The sequence below is a fragment of the Glycine max genome, chromosome 15 (assembly GCF_000004515.6).
Source record: "Glycine max cultivar Williams 82 chromosome 15, Glycine_max_v4.0, whole genome shotgun sequence".
Classification (NCBI taxonomy): Eukaryota; Viridiplantae; Streptophyta; class Magnoliopsida; order Fabales; family Fabaceae; genus Glycine; species Glycine max.
Window position 1 is genome coordinate 49,074,321 of NC_038251.2, and position 19,710 is coordinate 49,094,030.

Consider the following 19,710-nt stretch of genomic DNA (forward strand, 5'->3'; position numbering starts at 1 on the left):
TTGTTTTCAAAGTAATTTATGATATAGGAGTGAATTCAAAACAAAACTTGGAAAGTTGTTTCTAAGGAGGGAAGAGCGTTTTTGTATTCAAGCAAAAGCTGAACAAGAAAAAAATTTATAGTGTAAAATAAACATAAACGACTAATTGTAGTGTTGAAGAATTAAATTATTTATCATCTATCTTTTTCAATGCAAAATACTATCATCTTTTGGAGGGGGTCCACTCGTTGCGTGGGTTTTATTGATTAACTTCAAAACACATCACTAAGGTTGACCAAGAAAAAAAATTGACCAAGGACCAATGAAAGAGTTGGCGTATGCTTCAGCTTTCTCTCATGCCACCAAGGCAGCCTTTAAAAAATGAACTAGGGGACAAAAGGGGGATAGGTATGAGTTATAAATTAAGAAAACAAAGCATCCTCATGTGAGTGAAGGTTGATCTAAAACATTAGAGAGTGAAAGGGGAGTATATAGAGTGTTGAGGACTTGAGGGACATTATTTCTGCTGAGAGCAATACAAAGTAAACCAGAACAAGCCACAAACATATTTTCAGGTATTTCTTCTTTTGTGCTTTCTCTCTATCTTTCACTCCAAACCTTCGTGTGTATTATATATTTGATGAATGGATATCAATCAGGCCATTAAGGTTATCCAGTCAGCCGAAACTTCTCCATAAAGTAGCATCACTGTCCCCATCATTGCTTTCAACCCTATTTAGTACTGGCTAGAGTTGGTATCCTTTATTTCTTTTTTAATTATTTTTCATTGTTTGGTTATTAAAATTAGTTGCATTCCATCTTCAATTTTTCAGCTGAATAAAAATCGTGCAAGAGATAAAGGTTGTATGATATTGCCTCTTTCACGTTATCTACTGCCAACTAAAGATATCAGGTATATATTCTCACACTTATCCTGATCTGTTTGTCCTTGAATAAATCTGTCTGATGGCTTACAAGAGAAAATAATGTAAACATATTATCCTGATCTGTTTATACTTTCACAAAGAGTAAACAAATGAGGAAGAAGTTTTAAACAAGAGAAAATAAATTATGTATTACAATAATGTAAACATATTTTACACTAACATTCAATTACAAATTAGTAAACATTCAATTACAGATTAGTATATATGATAAATTTATTGATCTTTATAATAACTACCTTAAAAATCATAACAATAATTATTTTTTATTAATTAATAGTATACAACTATTTTAGTTTTTCATATGACTATTAAATTCTTTAAATAATTAATATACCACTATTTTCATAATGAATGATATTCTGGTGATCAGTCTTATGAACAACTTTAATAGATGTAAATGTTAATTCCTTCACCTTAACTTCAATAAGTCACAAATTTTATAAATGTCATTGTTTTATTTGAATAATATAAAGTTTGAATTAACATAAAGGCCAAAGGATGATCTTCTATTTAGCTTAATTACATATTCAAATGATAAACTTTTAAACTCTGTCTATATCTCTAATGGATCATTATACAAGAAAAATCAGAGTCTTGAATGAATTTTTGAATTTGAGAGCAGTACAATAGCATTTAATATAATTAAGTATTTATTGCTTATGTTCGGTGTCTTCCATTATAATTCACAGATAGCACAAGGGGGTGGCGATGGATGTGATAGCTAATTAAGTATTTATTGCTAATTATGTGATTACATTTATTAAGGGTCAAATTGGGTACATATCCTCCTACGAGGAAAACATTGAAAAGCTTATAACCGAGGTTCAAACTCTGAAGGATACTCAAGAAAGTGTGCAACACCGGGTTGTTGAGGCCGAAAGGAACGGAGACAAGATTGAAAATATTGTTCAGAACTGGCTCAAGAAAGCAAATGAAATTGTTGCTGCTGCAAATAAAGTTATTGATGTTGAAGGAACTAGATGGTGTCTGGGACAATATTGTCCCTATCTGTGGACAAGATGTCAGCTGAGCAAGAGTTTTGAAAAAATGACAAAAGAGATTTCAGATGTCATAGAGAAAGGAAAATTTGATACAATTTCTTACCGTGATGCCCCTGATGTCACAATTACACCATTTTCTAGAGGTTATGAAGCACTGGAGTCCAGAACATCAATGCTGAATGAGATTAAGGAAATTCTTAAGGATCCTAAAATGTACATGATTGGGGTGCATGGGATGGGTGGCGTGGGTAAAACCACTCTTGTGAATGAGTTAGCTTGGCAAGTAAAGAAAGATGGATTATTTGTTGCTGTAGCCATAGCCAATATAACCAATTCTCCAAATGTGAAAAGAATTCAAGGCCAAATTGCTGATGCTTTGTTGGATCGGAAACTTGAAAAAGAGACAGAAGGTGGAAGAGCAACAGAACTGCGTCAAAGGATAAAAAAGCAAGAGAAGTTCTTATTATTCTAGACGACATTTGGAGTGAACTTGATTTGACAGAAGTGGGAATTCCTTTTGGTGATGAACACAATGGTTGCAAATTGGTGATAACTTCCAGAGAACGTGAAGTGCTGATAAAGATGGACACTCAAAAAGATTTTAATCTTACAGCTTTACTGGAGGAGGAAAGTTGGAAGTTGTTCCAGAAAATAGCAGGTAATGTTGTTAATGAAGTTGGTATAAAACCAATTGCAGAAGAAGTGGCAAAATGTTGTGCTGGTTTGCCTCTTTTGATCACAGCCTTGGGAAAGGGTTTGAGAAAAAAGGAAGTCCATGCTTGGAGGGTTGCCCTGAAACAACTAAAGGAATTTAAGCATAAAGAGTTTGAGAATAATGTCTACCCTGCTTTGAAGTTAAGTTATGATTTTTTAGACACAGAGGAATTGAAGTTACTATTCTTATTCATTGGTTCTTTTGGACTAAATGAGATCCACACTGAAGATTTGTTAATATGTTGTTGGGGGTTGGGCTTTTATGGTGGCGTGCACACATTGATGGAGGCAAGAGACACACATTACACATTCATAAATGAGCTTAGGGCCTCTTCATTATTGCTTGAAGGTAAACCTGAATGGGTTGGAATGCATGATGTTGTGCGTGACGTGGCTAAATCAATTGCATCTAAGTCTCTTCCGACCGACCCGACCTATCCCACCTATGCAGATCAGTTTCGCAAGTGCCATTATATTAGATTTCAGTCTTCTTTGACTCAAGTCCAAGCTGATAACTTTTTCTCTGGGATGATGAAAGAAGTGATGACTTTGATCTTATATGAAATGTCCTTCACCCCTTTCCTACCCCCTTCTCTCAATCTCTTGATAAACGTTCGCTCATTGAATCTAAGAAGATGTAAATTAGGTGACATAAGGATGGTGGCAAAACTCTCAAATTTAGAAATTCTTTCCTTGGCGGGGTCTAGTATTGCAGAGCTCCCAGGAGAAATAAAACATCTGACTCGTCTTTGTTTGCTAAATTTAACATACTGTGATTCACTGAGTCATTCCTACAAATCTTATATCAAGTTTGATGTGCTTAGAAGAATTGTACATGGGAGGTTGCTATAACATTGAATGGGAGGTTGAAGGAAGAAAAAGTGAAAGCAACAACGCTAAAGTACGTGAATTACAGAATTTGCATAATTTGACAACTTTGGAGATATCATTCAAAGATACTTCGGTTTTGCCAAGGGACTTCCAGTTCCCTGCGAAGCTCGAAAGATACAAAATATGGATTGGTAATATTTCGAAATGGTATTGGTCTCAAAATTGGTATGGTGAAGCTCTTGGACCCTCAAGAATGCTCAAACTCACAGACTATCGGTGGACGAGCAGATTGTTGTTCACCACAGTTGAGGACTTGAGCTTTGCTAAATTAAAGGGTGTTAAGGATTTGTTGTATGATTTGGATGTGGAAGGTTTTCCTCAATTAAAGCATCTGTATATCCAAGATAATGATGAATTGTTGCACCTCATTAACCCAAGAAGGTTGATGAATCCCCATTCTGCATTCCTCAATTTGGAGACTTTGGTTCTTAACAATCTATGTAAGATTGAAGAAATATGTCATGGTCCAATGCAGACACAATCTTTTGCAAAGCTAAAAGTTATTAAAGTTACATGTTGTCATTGGTTGAAGAATCTATTTTTGTATTCCATCACGGGAAACCTTTCTCAACTTCATGAGATGAAAATTTCTGGTTGTAAAGGTATGACAAAGATCATAGATGTGGAAAAACAAGAGGATCAGAAAGAACTTCTCCAGATTGTTCTCCCTGAATTGCATTCTGTCACTTTACTAGGTTTACTTGAGCTTCAGAGTTTCTATTGTTCTGTAGCAGTCGATCAGGGTAATCCATCCAGTCAGAGCATTCCTTTGGCACTGTTTAATCAACAGGTAAACTCATGTCTTACAATGCCTTCAATATTTGAATTCTTTTTTGCTACTTAAATATTTAACTTGTAACTGTTTTCTCGAAAGTTTGATTTAACAAAAATTGTATACTTTAATCATAATTTATTTTCTTAAATTTGTAGATATAATTTTCTATTTTACCTATTATAGACAGAGACAAATCTATAAATGTATTTAAGGAGGATCAATTTTTTTTATATAATTATTTAAATATTTTACTTTTAATAAAATTTTATTTATTAAATAATAAGTTTAAACATATTAATTATTTATTTTATGAATAAAATTAAAAATATGATCTACTAGTAAAAATTTAAACCAATATCAGTTCAAAAGCTTCTTTTTTATATATTTTCTTTTTTTAATTTTTTTTTGCCTCATATTTACACAAGTGATCTAAAAGGAGGGAGGCAAGGCCCCTGCTTCCCCCTAGATCCGTCCTTGATTATCGTAGTGTTTCCCTAACAAATACCTACTATTAGTGTATTGATTTTCATTGCCATTTATTTTTACAATATTGTATATTTTCATAGGTGGTGACACCTAAACATGAAACATTGGAGTTGTATCACATGAATATATGCAAGATATGGGATGATAAACTTCCAGTTCTTTCATGCTTTCAATGTTAGAATTAATGTCTCATGTGAGAGATATGTGACTTATGTAAGGACTAATAAATAAATAATTAACAATTAAGGGTTAAATTGTAATTGAGCTTAATAGGAGAAGTTTCTAAGTTAACTGCTACTTGATGGGAGTAGTGGTTATAAAAGGGGCTTAATATCCACTAACGTGAAATAAGGTCCCCTTCCTGACCAGAAAGTGTTCTCTCTCACTCATAGCCATCACGAACGGAGAGAGACAGAAAAGAAAGGCCTAAGGAAGTGAAATCTTATTTTCTCTCCTCTTTCAAGGAAATCAAAGTGCACTGGAGAGAAGTTCCTACGGAGAAAGGTACAAGTCTTCCTATGGAGAAAGGTACACATCATTATCTATTATTGTTTATTGATTGTTTGTGAGAACCATAAATTTCAAGATCCTATTGTTTCCTATCATTGATAATCTAAGAAAACCCTTAAGAATTTTTTTACATGTGGTATCAGAGCATGTGTTATGAAATTTATGATTCTCCAAGAATGATTTAATTTTTCCCAATTATGCATGAACCCTAATTATGAAATTTAGGGATAATTTAATTTCTCCCAATTATGCATCAACCCTAATTATGAAATTTAAGAATTTTATTTTCCGCTGCATGTATTGTTTTATTGGCAATATTTTATTATTGTTGAATACCAATTTTGGAGAAAGATTATTTGAAAACTTATGATTATCGGAGAGAAAGCTGTACGGCATTATATATATTGAATATGGAGAAAGTATATATATTCACGTTGAAAGCATTCACATTGAAAGCCTCCGCTGTACACTTCCTTACTTTGCTGAAAAAGCTGCGCCGCATTACGTTCCTAGAATAGGGAAGATAGAAACTTTGGAAATTGTTATTTGCAGCCCATGTTTGCTATTTCCAATCCCACTTGCTTTTTTTCCGAATGTTATTGTTGAACGTGATTAAAGTATTGAAAGTTTATGTTTCGTAATTAAATTAACGTGAATGTTTTGCAATTATTGGTAGCAGTAAATATATGTATATGCTACATATTTGCTTGAACGTGTTTGAATGCAAAAACACAAATAAATGTAAATATTATTTTATGGCCTAGAATGAAATTAATAGAATGGCTATGAATTGTTAATAGCAATAACTATGTGCAGGCCATATATAATTGATTGGAATTAAATGTATGTTGAATTTGTTAGTCACCAAAGTGGCCAAATTTGTAAGGTTATTTAATTCCAAATTAATGATTATTTCAATTATACTTGGTTGGAATTAAATGTATGTTGAATTTGTTAGTCACCAAAGTGGCCAAATTTGTAAGGTTATTTAATTCCAAAATTAATAATTATACCAATTACTCATAGAATAATGGATGCTAAATTATATGATTATTGGTTTATGGGTAATTGAAATTCATTGTTATAAGGCATTTATGGATCGCCCAAAGGTTGATTAGTTGTTCTTATAATTAATGAATATAATTGTAGGCGATTTGTGTGTATCATTAGTTTTATTTATATGCCCAAAGAAAATAGATACTACTAATTGGTGCATATTTAATTGCCAAATAATGTTAAAATTTTATTAGCATCATTATGTTTGTATGTTGTGTGTTGATGTATCACCCAAAGGAGAACATCAATATACATTGACTGTTATCTGAATGAATCATATGTATGACATGTATTTTATGTCTCAAAACACTTATGTGAATTTTATTATGTAATACATGTTTTGAATTCATTTGATTCTTATGTATCCTCTGAGCCAATTTTAATGGGCTTAACTTGTCTGACTTAAATGAGCAAGTCCAATTTCACCTCGGTGTTTTGGATTATGATCTTGCTATGTTGGAAGAGAAGTTTGTTACTATTATTGATGTTAGTAGCAATGAAGAGAAAGTTCATTATAAAACTTGGGAAAGATCTAACAGACTCAGCCTAATGTTGATGAGAATGACTGTTGCAGATAGTATTAAGACAACTCTCCCTAAAATCGAAAGTGCTAAAAGGTTTATGTGATTAGTGGGAGAGCGCTCTCAAACAGCTGATAAGTTTGTTGCTGGGACATTAATGAGTACATTGACCACCATGAAGTTTGATGGTTCACGTACTATGTATGAACATGTCATTGAGATGACAAACATTGCAGCAAGACTTAAGACCTTGGGAATATAATGGCTATGAATGAGAACTTTCTTGTTCAATTTATTCTAAACTCATTATTGTCTGAGTTTGGCCTGTTCTAAATAAACTATAATACCATGAAAGATAAATGAAATGTGCATGAATTGCACAGTATGTTAGTTCAGGAAGAAACGAGGCTTAAGAATCAAGGAAGTCACTTAGTCCATTATGTTAGCCACCAAGGGAATCAAGGAGCTTGAAAAGAAATTTATGAAGAAGCATGATAAAGGCAAATGGTCATTAAAGAACAATGACGACTCTTTGCAAATCCAGAAGAAAGGTATTAAAGGGCAATAATTGTCAATTTTGTGAAATTAAGATATTTCCAAAAAAAAAAAAAAGGATTGCCTAAAATGTAAGTCTTGGTTCAAAAAGAATGGTGAGCTTAATGCTCATGTATGTTTTGAATCAAACTTAACTGTAATTTCCCATGATACATGATGGATTAATTCTGGATGTATGACTCATGTTTCTAACATTATGCAGAGATTCCTTACAATTCAAACCATAAGCCCAAATGAGAAGTTTATTTTCATGGGGAATGAAGTGAAAGCTCCAGTGGAAATAGTTGAGACTTATTGTTTAAAACTCAACACTGGACATCGTTTAGATTTACTGGAAACTCCTTATGTACCTAGTTTATCTAGGAATTTAGTTTCATTATCTAAACTTGAAGTTACTGCATACTCTTTTAATTTTGGTAATGGATGTTTCAATTTATTTAAGCATAATCATCTCATTGGTACTGGTATTCTTGTGATGGTTTATATAAATTGGAAATAGACAGTTTGTATGCTGAAACTGTTTTAACTCTGCATCATAATGTTGGCACTAAACATAGTTTAGTGAATGAACGATATGCTTTCTTGTGGCATAAACGTTTAGGTCACATTTCTAGAGAAAGGATGGAAAGATTAATAAAGAATGAAATTCTTCCTTAACTAGATTTTACGGATCTAAATATTTGTGTGGGTTGTATTAAGGGAAAACAAGCAAAACATACAAAGAAAGGAGCTACAAGAAGCACTCGGCTTCTTGAAATTGTGCATACTGATATTTGTGAACCTTTTGATGTTAGTTCTTTCGGAAAGGAAAGATATTTTATCACCATTATTGATAATTATTCACATTATGGTTATGTCTACTTACTGCCTGAGATTTCTCAGGCAATGAATGCCTTAGAAATTTACTAGAATGAAGTAAAAAGGCAATTAGACAGAAATGTGAAAATTATTAGATATGATAGAAGTGATGAGTATTACGGAAGATATGATGAAACTGGGCAACACCCAGGTCCATTTGCTAAGCTTGTTCAGAAACGTGCATTTGTATGCAATACACAATTCCCGGTACACCACAACAAAATGGTGTATCAGAAATGCGTAATAGAACTTTAATGGATATGGTTAGGAGTATGTTAATCAATTAGACTTTACTCGTATCTTTGTGGATGTATGCCTTGAAAACTGCCATGTATTTGTTGAACATGGTTCCTAGTAAGGCAGTTCCAAAGATACCTTTTGAACTGTGGACAAATAGGATACCTAGTATAAGGCACCTGCATGTTTAGGGTTGCCAGGCAGAAATAAGGATTTATAATCCGCATGAAAGAAAATTGGATGCAAGAACAATCAGTGGATATTTCATTGGTTATCCAGAAAAGTTAAAAGGGTATATGTTTTATTGTTCTAATCATAGTATGAGAATTGTCAAAACTGGAAATGCAAGGTTAATTGGAAATGAGGAAATCAGTGGGAGTACAGTTCCACGAGAAATGGAAATTAAAGAAGTTAGAGTGTAAGTCCTTTTAGCTTATGCCTCTAACAGTAAGGTGATTGCTTCTTCAGATATTGCTACAAAATTAATGAAGAGGAGCAACACAATAATGAACCCATATGCATAATGAACCTATTATGGAGGAACCACAAGAAGTAGGATTAAGAAGGTCTCAAAGAGAAAATGAGACCAGCTATTTCGAATGATTATGTGGTATACCTACATGAAACAGAAACAAACTTAAGCATTAATGATAATGATCCAGTTTTATTTTCACAAGTTGTAAGTTGTGATAGTTTTGAGAAGTGATTAAATGCCATGAAAGAAGAGATAGATTCCATGGAACATAATGGTGTTTGGGACCTTGTAGAATTACCAAAGGGTTGTAAGAGAGTTGGTTGTAAGTGGGTCTTCAAGACTAAATGTGACTCTCATGACAACCTTGAACGTTACAAGGCTAGACTTGTTGCTAAAGAATTTACTCAGAAAGATGACATTGATTATAAAGAGACATTTTACTGGTCTCGAAAGGATTCTTTCAGGATTATCATAGCATTAGTAGCCCGCTATGACTTGGAGCTACGTCAAATAGATGTGAAAACCGCCTTTCTGAAAGGAGATTTAGAGGAGAATGTTTGTATGGACCAACCAATGGGGTTCTCAGTTGAAGGAAATGAACATATGGTGTGCATACTAAAGAAATCAATATACAGTCTTAAAGCAAGTTTCCCGCCAATGGTATTTGAGGTTTAATGATACCATTATTTCCTTTACATTTAAGGAAAATACTGTTTATCAGTGTATGTATCTGAAGGTCAGTAGGAGTAAGGTTATTTTCTAATTCTGTATATTGATGATATCTTGCTTGCAGCAAATGATCTTGGTCTTCTTCATGAGACTAAGAAATTTCTCTCTAGAAACTTTGAAGTGAAAGATATGGGTGAGGTAAGTTATGTGATAGGGATAGAAATATTCCATAATAGATCACAAGGATTGTTAGGCTTATCTCAGAAAGTATATATATCGATAAAGTGCTAGAGAGATTCAAGATGGAAAGGTGTTTAACATCGCCTATTCTAATTTAGAAATGAGACAGAGTTAGTCTCACACAATGTCCTAGAAATGATATAGAACGAAAACAAATGAAAGTAATTTTGTATGCATCAGTTGTTGTTGCATCTGAGAGCTGAATTTGTAGTATGTTTTGAGGCTACAATTCAGGCTAATTGGCTGCGGAACTTTATTTCAGGGCTTGGAATTGTCGACAGTATTGCTAGGCCGCTGAAAATGTATTGTGATAACTCCGTAGCAATATTTTTGTAAGAACGACAAGTACTCTAAGGATGCTAAGCATATGAAATTGAGGTACTTTGTCGTGAAGGAAGAAGTTCAGAAACAAAGAGTGTCAATAGAACATATTAGCACAAACCTTATGATAGTTGATCCTTTGAATAAGGGATTACCGCCCAAGACATTATAGAACATGTTGAAAGTATGGACATTATTGTTATTGATGATCATTAAGTGTAATTTACCTTATGTAATTTTGCTGACACTCTGAGCTCAATTATAATATGTTTCTGATTACCTGTTCTCTATGTTTGCATGCATGTTTGTGTTAGAGTAATGTTAACAGGTTTTGTCTTGAATGAAGACATTATGTTGGACCAATTATGTACTCCTAACTAATGGTCATATTAAGGAGAAGACTAATTTGTAGTACATGGAAGGGACTATGTCGATTAGATGATGTACAACCGCCATGACTCGAATTGGTTCCTATTCTTAATCATGAAATTATGATGTACCCAATGTATAGAACAATTTAGTCAATTTTTAATGCGCATTATGTTAGTTAATCTATTTATTTATTTAGTCCATAATGTTTATTAATGTCACATGAGCCAAGTGGGAGAATGTTAGAATTAATGTCTCATGTGAGAGATATGTGACTTATGTAAGGACTAATAAATAAATAATTAACAATTAAGGGCTAAATTGTAATTGGGCTTAATAGGAGAAGTTTCTAGGTTAACTGCTACTTGATGGGAGTAGTGGTTATAAAAGGGGCTTAATACCCACTAACGTGAAATAAGGTCCCCTTCCTGACCAGAAAGTGTTCTCTCTCACTCATAGCCATCACGAACAGAGAGAGACAGAAAAGAAAGGCCTAAGGAAGTGAAATCTTATTTTCCCTGCTCTTTCAAGGAAATCAAAGTGCACTGGAGAGAAGTTCCTACGGAGAAAGGTACAAGTCTTCCTATGGAGAAAGGTACACATCATTATCTATTATTGTTTATTGATTGTTTGTGAGAACCATAAATTTCAAGATCCTGTTGTTTCCTATCATTGATAGTCTAAGAAAACCCTTAAGAATTTTTTTACATTCAAAACTTGAAGCGATTGGGAGTTATCAGTAGTAATCGTTTGACAAGTTTGTTCCCGTCAGAGGTGGCAAGAGCACTGGTCAATCTAGAACAAGTTGAGATTACCTCGTGCCAAAGGTTGAAAGCGATATTTGCCCAAGAGGTAAACATTCCAGAATTGAACAATATTATAATTATTGGTAATTTTTTAAAAATATTTAAAATTCAAATTAGAACTAATGATATCAAAAATAATAAATTGAAAGACATAAGAAATCATGTTAAACCATTCCATTGATATTAAAAACATAAGATGATATATCATATGCATGTCAAAAGCCGTATTAAATTTTAAAGATAAAATATATATTTAAAATTGTTAAAATGTTCTCTTATTATTTAAAACATAAGAGGATGTAATAGATGTATGTTAGGAGAGTGAAGTTAATAACTTTAAGAGAGTATTCAAATGAGAGTGAATTAATTTTTAAAGTTATTATCACTTTTTAAAAATATGTATACATTATATTTTGTGAATCAATTTTTTATTTGTTATTGGACTCAAAAGAAAGGTATAAATTCTTATTCTTATCAGAAACAATTATAGGTCAGATTTTATTAATTTTTCAGTTGAATCTTGAATTAGTTAGACTTTTTTGCCGGATGAATTGAAAGATTGAAAAATAAGAAACAATATAAATTTTTATCCTTTGAAATGTCCATTGTTATTTTATTTTGTACAATTACTATTTCAATTAACTAGAATGATGATTTTTTTTTACCGTGGGGGAAATAACGAAACAAACAGGGGACAAAAGCAAAATAGAGTAAAACAATTCATTAATGACCAAAGATAAATGACAAAAAACAAATACAATTCATTTATTAGAGTAAAATAGAAATTAATTTATATTTAAAAAATAATAATAAAAAAGATATCGTCATAGCCCGTATGAATAGTAGTATAAAATACAAAATATAGATAACGGTTTTGCTAATATATATATAAGATAAAAGTTGTGATTACCAAACTTGTAAAGAAAATAATCAAACATATTGATCAACTGATATGGTGTTATTTTAGCGTAACATAGGTTAGCCTCCCATCCCATAGGGAATACTAATGGTGTCTAAAAAGAGTCTTAAATATTGTATAAACTTTAAGTATATATAACTAAAATTTATAATAGATAATTAAATGTATAAAAATTAAATTATAATTAAAAAAATTAGTTAAACAATTTTTTTTTTCAAATATATATCTAATATTCTATATTTTCCATAAAACAGTTAATAATATTATTTTTTAATTATTAATAATTTATTTTAAATTTTTGAAATTCCATTTTAGAAAAAGATATAATTTTTTTGAAAGCAATGAGAAAAAAAACCAAGTATTAGATAAAAATAAAAAATATCAAGAAACTTTTAAAAGTGAAAAGAGAAAGAATATCAATAATTACTAATTGAGAGAATGGACACGTTGTTCATTATAATTTAGAATTTAGGGTTAGATTAAGATTCATTAAGACTAAAATAACCATTGTAATAGATAAAATATATAAATTATATTAGAAATAAAATTCACAATAAGTAAATATTTTTTAAAGATATAAATTATATTTTATATTTTCGACAAACAACTTAGAGTGATACAATATTAATTTTGATTACTAATAATTATTTAAAAAAATGAAATTAAATTTAAAAACAGAGATTAAAAAAAATTAAAGCAAAGGAGAAAATTAAGTATGCAAATAAAAATAAAAAAGGAATAGTGGTTTTAGATGGTTGATAAAAACCATTTTAGCTACTTGTAGTGGTAGTACATAAAACGCACATCCAAAAGAGAAAAGAGAGAATATCAATCATTTTTAATTGAAAGAATGGACATGTTTTGTATTATAATTTATAATATAGAATTAGATTAAGAATAAACTAATTTTAGAATTTATTTTATCTAAACAAGAAAAATATTTTCAATTTTTTGTAGAAAATATTTTAAACTTGATACAATGTATTTAGTTTTCAAATTTAAATATAAATCAAATTAAGAAATATAAATTAGAAAAGAATACTGAATCCCCTGGAAAATGAGATTGAAAATAAATTTTAAAACAAATTTCATGCAAAGATGAAGATATAAATCTAATTATCACAGGAAGTCATGACTAGATTTACGACTTTTAAACTCTATAACATTAAATTTTTATTTAATTATCATATTATTTTTTTTACTGTCTAAGTCCTTTGTTATTTACTTTTTATTACATGCTCTAAAAAATGTTTGAAATAATGTCAATATAAGTTGGTGAGGTTTTTAGGGTGGGGTTGGGGTGTGTGTAAGTTATAAAATTATTATGAACATAATAACAATATTGGATAAGTGACCTCAGAAATTTTAAGAAGGAGGGTTGAATTAAAATTTCGTTAACTATTCCTAATTGAAAATTTCTCTTTCTTAGATATTCTCTAGATTCAATTATTTCTTTAATTGTAAGTTACTCGAATAATAAATAAGGAGAAGTAAACTTAAAGAAATATAAACACAACAAAAAGTAAAATAGATTAAGGAAAGATAGAATGCAAAACCGGATTTATACTGGTTCGGCCACAACCTGTGCTTACGTCCAGTCCCCAAGCAACTGACTTGAGATTTCCATTATCCTTGTAAAATCCTTTACAAGCAATAAGGAATCCCCTCCTTTGTGTTCAGTGATTACAACCAAGAAGTTATTCCCACTTCTTGCAATGAACCCCAAGGAACGTTGGTCCCTTGTGTTCAGTGATAACAACCAAGAAATTGTACCCACTTCTTGCAATGAACCCAAAAGATGTTGGTCTTTTGTGTCCAGTGATCAACCAAGAAGCAAATCCTACTTCTTGTAATGAACCCAAGGAACATTGGTACCTTATGTTCAGTGTTCAACCAAGAAGACCTTCTCTTGAAAATAGTCACCAAGAGTAGGTTTCTTGAAAAGCTTTTTGTAAGAATAAAGGAGAGGAAGAAAATAGAATAGCACAAGATTTTGCCCAATGAACTTTTCTTGACAAAGCAAGTATTGAACAAAAACTCTTAGAAAGATGTTGAGAATGATTTAGTAAATCATTAGTTATTAAAATTCGTGTCATGATCACATATTTATAGTCATTTGATGGTTCTTGAAGAAACCATGTTAAAAGTTGTGACTCTTGACAATTTCTTCAAAACTAGTCACTTTAAAAATTGTGACTCTTGGCAAATTCTTCAAAAACCAGTCACTTTAAAAATTGTGACTCTTGGCAAATTCTTCAAAAATCAGTCACTGTAAAATCATGACTCTTGGCAATTTATTTTTTCAAAACCAGTCACTGGTAATCGATTACCATTATAGTGTAATCGATTACACATCAACAGTTGTGACTCTTCATGTTTAGATTTGAAAACCAAAGTTTAGAAACACTGGTAATTGATTACAAAATTTGTGTAATCGATTACACAAGTTTGAAAATGTTTTATCACAAGTTGTGACTCTTGAAATTTGAATTTCAACGTTCAAAAACATTGGTAATTGATTACATGCCCATGGTAATAGATTACTACTTTGTAAAATAGTTATAAAACTATTTTGGGCTTCTGGTAATCGATTAATGCCTTATGGTAATCGATTAGCAGAGAGTAAAAACTCTAGTAAAAGATTTTTCTTTGAAAAATTCTTTTGGACAATTTGTACTATTCAATCTTTTCTTTGAAAAATTCTTTTCATACTTATCTTGATGCTTTTCTTGGTGTTCTTGCATATCTTGAGTCTTCTCTTGAATCTTCTTGATTTCTTTAATCTTGTTTGAATGTATCTTTTAAAAATCTTTGGCATCATCAAAATAATGTTGGAAGCTTTGTTTCTACAAACGAGACTTATAAAATTTAATTTCATGTAATTTAATAAGTTTATAACATTTATGTAAAATAAATTAAATTATTGGAGCTAGCAAACATAATTGAGTTAGTAAAATTAATTAGATAAATTATTATATTTTCATAAATTGAATTAAATAAATGGGAACCCATAAAATTATATCAACTTTCGAATTTCATATGACACTTGTGTATTAATTTGAAATATATTTTGTAGGTTCCTTCCGAATTTCCAAACTCGGAGACAGTGAAAATCAGCATCATGAATGATTGGGAATCAATACGGCCTAATCAAGTGCCTCCAAATTCCTTTCATCACAAGCTGATGATTAACATTGATCGCTGTAAAAGCATGGATTTTGTCTTTCCCATATTTGCGGCTAAAGAGCTTCGGAAGCACCAATTTCTTCGAATAACCCTGTGTGGCATAAAGAATATTTTTGAAAAAAGTGATATTACTTGTGATATGACGCATGTTTACCTTGAGAAAATAACTGTAGCAAAGTGTCCAGGCATGAAGACCATAATTCCATCCTTTGTGCTATTTCAGTCTTTACATGAATTGATTGTGTCCAGCTGTCATGGACTGGTAAATATTATAAGGCCATCAACAACCACAAGTTTACCAAACCTCCGCATTTTAAGGATAAGTGAATGTGATGAGCTAGAGAAAATTTATGGAAGCAGTAATGAGGGTGATGGACCAGTGCTGGATGAGATTGCTTATATAAAATTGGAGGAATTAACATTGGAATTCTTACCGAGGCTCACATGCTTTTGCCAGGGAAGTTGTTAATAGTAATTCAAAAGTCAGTTAGAAGTTAGTTAGTTTGTTAGCTCACTATTTTGGGATCAAGTTAATTGAGTCTTTTGTTATAAATAGTAAGATCATTGAGTTGATGTATATTCATTTTTTCTTGAAAAGATTCAGTCCATCATCATTCTCTATTCTTTCTCTGTTCTATACACATGTTCTGCAAATCTCATTCCCTAACAAATTGGTATCAAGAGCTTTGGTTATCTTCTTAAAAGCATTGTTGAAGAACGATGGGATCAACCAATGGTAACTTCCCTGCAAACCTTCCCATTCTTGACGGCAAAAACTGGAGCAAGTGGAGTGTCCAGATGAAGGTGATATTCGCATATCAAGAAGTCCAAGAAGTGGTTGATGAAGGTTATCCTGCACTTGTAGAAGGTGCAACAGAAGCACAAAGGGCTGTGCATCGGGAAAACAAGAAGAAAGATAATAAGGCTTTGTTTTTCATTCATCAATGCATAGATAATGCACACTTTGAGAAAATTGCTTCAGCAAAGACCTCACATGAAGCCTGGAAGATTCTTGAGAAGTGTAATGAGGGTGCCGATCAGTTGAAGAAAGTGCAATTACAAACCCTGAGACGCCAATATGAGCTGATGCAGATGAACGTGACTGAAAAGGTAGCAGAGTTTTTTAATCGTGTAATCGCCTTGACAAATTCAATGAAAGTTTCCGGTGAAACGGTTACAGATCAAATGATTGTTGAAAAGATTCTTCGCACTCTGATTCCTAAGTTTGATCATGTTGTTGTGGCGATAGAGGAATCAAAGAATCTTGCAACTCTAAAAGTAGAAGAATTGCAGGGTTCATTAGAAGCATATGAACAACGTATGCTGGAAAGGCAAAGTGACAGATCTCAGGACCAGGCTCTTCAAGCTCAAACTTGGAAGAGAGGTGGTCTTTCTGGTAAAAAAGGCAATCGAGGAAGAGGAAGATCCAGAGAGTATAGAAGCAATTATGGAAGTTCTGGAAAACAATCTCAGAACAATGAGGAAAATGATCAATCTGAATCTTCTTCAAGAAGAGGAGGATCACAAAATTGGCAAGGAGGTAAGAAGAAAGTTGATTGAAGATCTCTTAGGTGCTTTAATTGTAACAAGTTGGGGCACTTCTCAAGTGAGTGCAAGGCACCTGCTGATTCAAGAGGAAAATTCAGTAATGAAGCCAATCTTGTGAGTGAAAAGCTTGATCAAGACGAAGAACCAATCACTCTTATGATGATGACAAAAGAAAGGAGTAGCAATTCAGGAATTTGGTACATTGATTCAGGATGTACCAATCACATGACTGGCCACAAAGAATGGCTTGTCAATCTTGATCTTAGCAAAAAGAGCAGAGTTCGATTTGCTGATGATAGACACATTACAGCAGAAGGAATTGGTGATGTCTATGTCAAAAAGGAAGATGGGAAGGATGTTGTGATTACAGAGGTGCTCTATGTTCCTGGGTTAAAGAGCAATCTTATCAACATGGGTCAGTTGCTTGAAAAAGGGTTTTCACTGTACATGATAAGTGGTCATCTTGGAGTATATGATACTCATCAAAGAAGGATTTTGAAGGTTCCCCTCACTAGAAACAGAACCTTTCAAATCAAGGTGAATGCTTTAGAATCACATTGCTTATCAGCTGAAGTGGACAAGGATGGCTCTTGGTTATGGCATCTCAGATTTGGTCACCTAAACTTCAAGAGTTTGAGTCTTCTGAATTCAAAAGGAATGGTGTCAGGAATGACTCCAATAAAGCTTCCCTCAAAGGTATGTGAAAGTTGTTTGGTAAGCAAGCAATCCAGAAACTCTTTTGGCTCTTATACTCCTGAAAGATCTACTGCTGTGTTAGATGTTATATACTCAGATATGTGTGGTCCAATTGATACTGTCTCATTGGGTGGAAACAAATACTTTGTATCCTTCATTGATGAATTTAGTAGAAAATTATGGGTGTATTTGCTTAAGGCCAAGAGTGAAGTTTTCTCTGTGTTCAAAGTTTTTAAATCAATGGCTGGAAAACAATCTGGATAATACATCAAGGTGTTGAGAACTGATGGAGGTGGTGAGTTCTGTTCACATGAAATGGAGAATTTTTGCACAGAAAATGGAATATTGCATGAAATTGTAGCTCCATATACACCACAACACAATGGGATAGCTGAAAGGAGGAATAGGACTATACTAAATATGGTGAGAAGCATGTTGAAAGGCAAAAACATGTCTCATACATTTTGGGGAGAAGCTGTTATGACAGCAGCTTATGTACTGAATTTGTGTCCTACAAAGAAGCTTGGATCAAAAGTACCAGAAGAAATCTGGACTAGAAAGAAGCCTAATGTTAAGCATCTTAAAGTTTTTGGCTATTTATGCCACAAACACATTCCTGATCAGAAAAGAAAGAAGCTGGATGATAAGAGTGAGTCAATGGTTTTCATAGGATATAGCTCTACTGGTGCATACAAGCTGTATAATCCTAGAACCAAGAAAGTATAATTCAGCAGAGATGTATTGTTTGAAGAATATAGTGCTTGGAAGTCCGATAATTGTTGTTCAGGTCAGGATCAAACAGTGGCTGAGATAGATCTGGATCTAGATCAGACTGCACCTGATTTAGATAATGGAGAAGAACTTGGAAAGGAACTCAATTTACCACTTGCACCACCTGTGGAATCAAATGCACCTCAGAATGAAAGGCTAAGAAGACATGCTGAAGTGCCTGCAAGATTACATGACTATGAATTGTTCCAGGATTCTGAAATTGGGAATGTTGGTGAGCTAATCCACATGGCATTACTTGCTGATGTTAGTCCAGTTAGTTTTGATGAAGCTATAGTTGATGAAACTTGGAGGAAAGCTATGAAAGAGGAGCTGGTTTCCATTGAGAAAAATGAAACTTGGGAATTGGTAGAGCTTCCAGCAAATAAAAGACCTATTTTAGTGAAGTAGGTATTCAAAGTGAAACTGAATCCAAATGGTTCTATCTCAAGACACAAGGCCAGACTTGTTGTTAGAGGCTTCAAGCAGAAAGAGGGATTGGATTACTCAGAAGTGTTTGCTCCTGTAGCAAGAATGAAGACAATAAGGCTATTGGTGGCTTTGGCTAGTTGGAGAGGATGGAAACTTTGGCAGCTTGATGTTAAGTCTGCATTTTTGAATGGGCCTTTGGAAGAAGAGGTTTACATTACACAACCTCCTGGGTTTGAGCTTAAAGGGAGTGAGGACAAGGTTCTTAAGCTCAAGAAAGCGCTTTATGGTTTGAAGCAGGCTCCTAGAGCTTGGAACAAAAGAATTGATGCATTCTTAAGCAAAACTGGTTTCAGAAAATGTTCTGTTGAGCATGGCTTGTATGTGAAGAAAAGTGATTCTGGTGGAATATTGCTTATATGCTTATATGTGGATGATTTACTCATCACTGGAAGTAGTAGCACTGAAATAGCAGAAATTAAAAGATGTTTGAGCATTGAGTTTGAAATGACTGATCTAGGCAAGTTGTCATACTTCCTAGGTATCAAGTTTGAGCAAAACAACAAGGGAATTCTGATGCATCAGAGAAAGTATATTCTGGAAATTCTAGAAAGGTTTAATATGCTTTAGTGTAATCCTGTTGATACACCAGTGGAAGCAAATTTGAAGCTTGGAAGTTGTGAGCAGGAGACAAAGGTTGACAGCACTATGTTTAGGCAGCTGGTTGGATGTTTGAGGTTCTTATGCCATAGCA

At 32.7% G+C, this 19,710-nt stretch overlaps 3 protein-coding genes across 6 annotated transcripts; all 3 read left to right on the plus strand.

Moving 5' to 3' along the window:
• Nucleotides 1–422: 422 nt before the first annotated feature.
• On the plus strand, nt 423–5,512 carry LOC102661076 (probable disease resistance protein At4g27220). 4 transcript variants are annotated; one of them, XR_005888547.1, is made up of 4 exons: nt 423–554; nt 813–892; nt 1,692–4,322; nt 5,186–5,241. XR_005888547.1 is itself a non-coding variant. In XM_041009498.1 (4 exons), exons 3-4 carry the CDS (start codon nt 3,456–3,458, stop codon nt 5,360–5,362), a joined length of 972 nt encoding a protein of 323 aa, XP_040865432.1. In that variant the 5' UTR covers nt 423–554; nt 813–892; nt 1,616–3,455; the 3' UTR covers nt 5,363–5,512. The 4 variants fall into 4 exon arrangements, 2 of the variants coding, with proteins under 2 accessions (XP_040865432.1, XP_040865431.1); XM_041009498.1 differs by lacking the exon at nt 5,186–5,241 and adding an exon at nt 5,258–5,512 and having other exon boundaries at nt 1,616–4,322; XR_005888546.1 differs by lacking the exon at nt 423–554 and adding an exon at nt 566–730 and having other exon boundaries at nt 1,616–4,322.
• LOC121173564 (probable disease resistance protein At5g63020) lies at nt 624–2,399 on the plus strand. Its single transcript, XM_041009630.1, has 2 exons — nt 624–647; nt 1,692–2,399. Exons 1-2 carry the CDS (start codon nt 624–626, stop codon nt 2,397–2,399), a joined length of 732 nt encoding a protein of 243 aa, XP_040865564.1.
• Nucleotides 5,513–11,199: 5,687 nt separating the features above from the next.
• On the plus strand, nt 11,200–19,691 carry LOC121173511 (uncharacterized). The gene is made up of 2 exons (XM_041009500.1): nt 11,200–11,456; nt 15,406–19,691. The coding sequence occupies exon 2, from the start codon at nt 16,236–16,238 to the stop codon at nt 17,073–17,075; it is 840 nt and encodes a 279-aa protein (XP_040865434.1). The 5' UTR covers nt 11,200–11,456; nt 15,406–16,235; the 3' UTR covers nt 17,076–19,691.
• The last annotated feature ends 19 nt before the right edge of the window (nt 19,692–19,710 follow it).

Excerpts from the sequence above, each read along its gene's own strand:
- LOC121173564 (XM_041009630.1), top strand. The coding sequence starts at position 624 with ATGGATATCAATCAGGCCATTAAG. Across the intron at positions 648-1,691 it reads ATATCAATCAGGCCATTAAG|GGTCAAATTGGGTACATATC; the intron begins GTTATCCAGTCA and ends ACATTTATTAAG.
- LOC121173511 (XM_041009500.1), top strand. The coding sequence starts at position 16,236 with ATGGGATCAACCAATGGTAACTTCCCTGCAAACCTTCCCATTCTTGAC.
- LOC102661076 (XM_041009497.1), top strand. The coding sequence starts at position 2,510 with ATGGACACTCAAAAAGATTTTAATCTTACAGCTTTACTGGAGGAGGAA.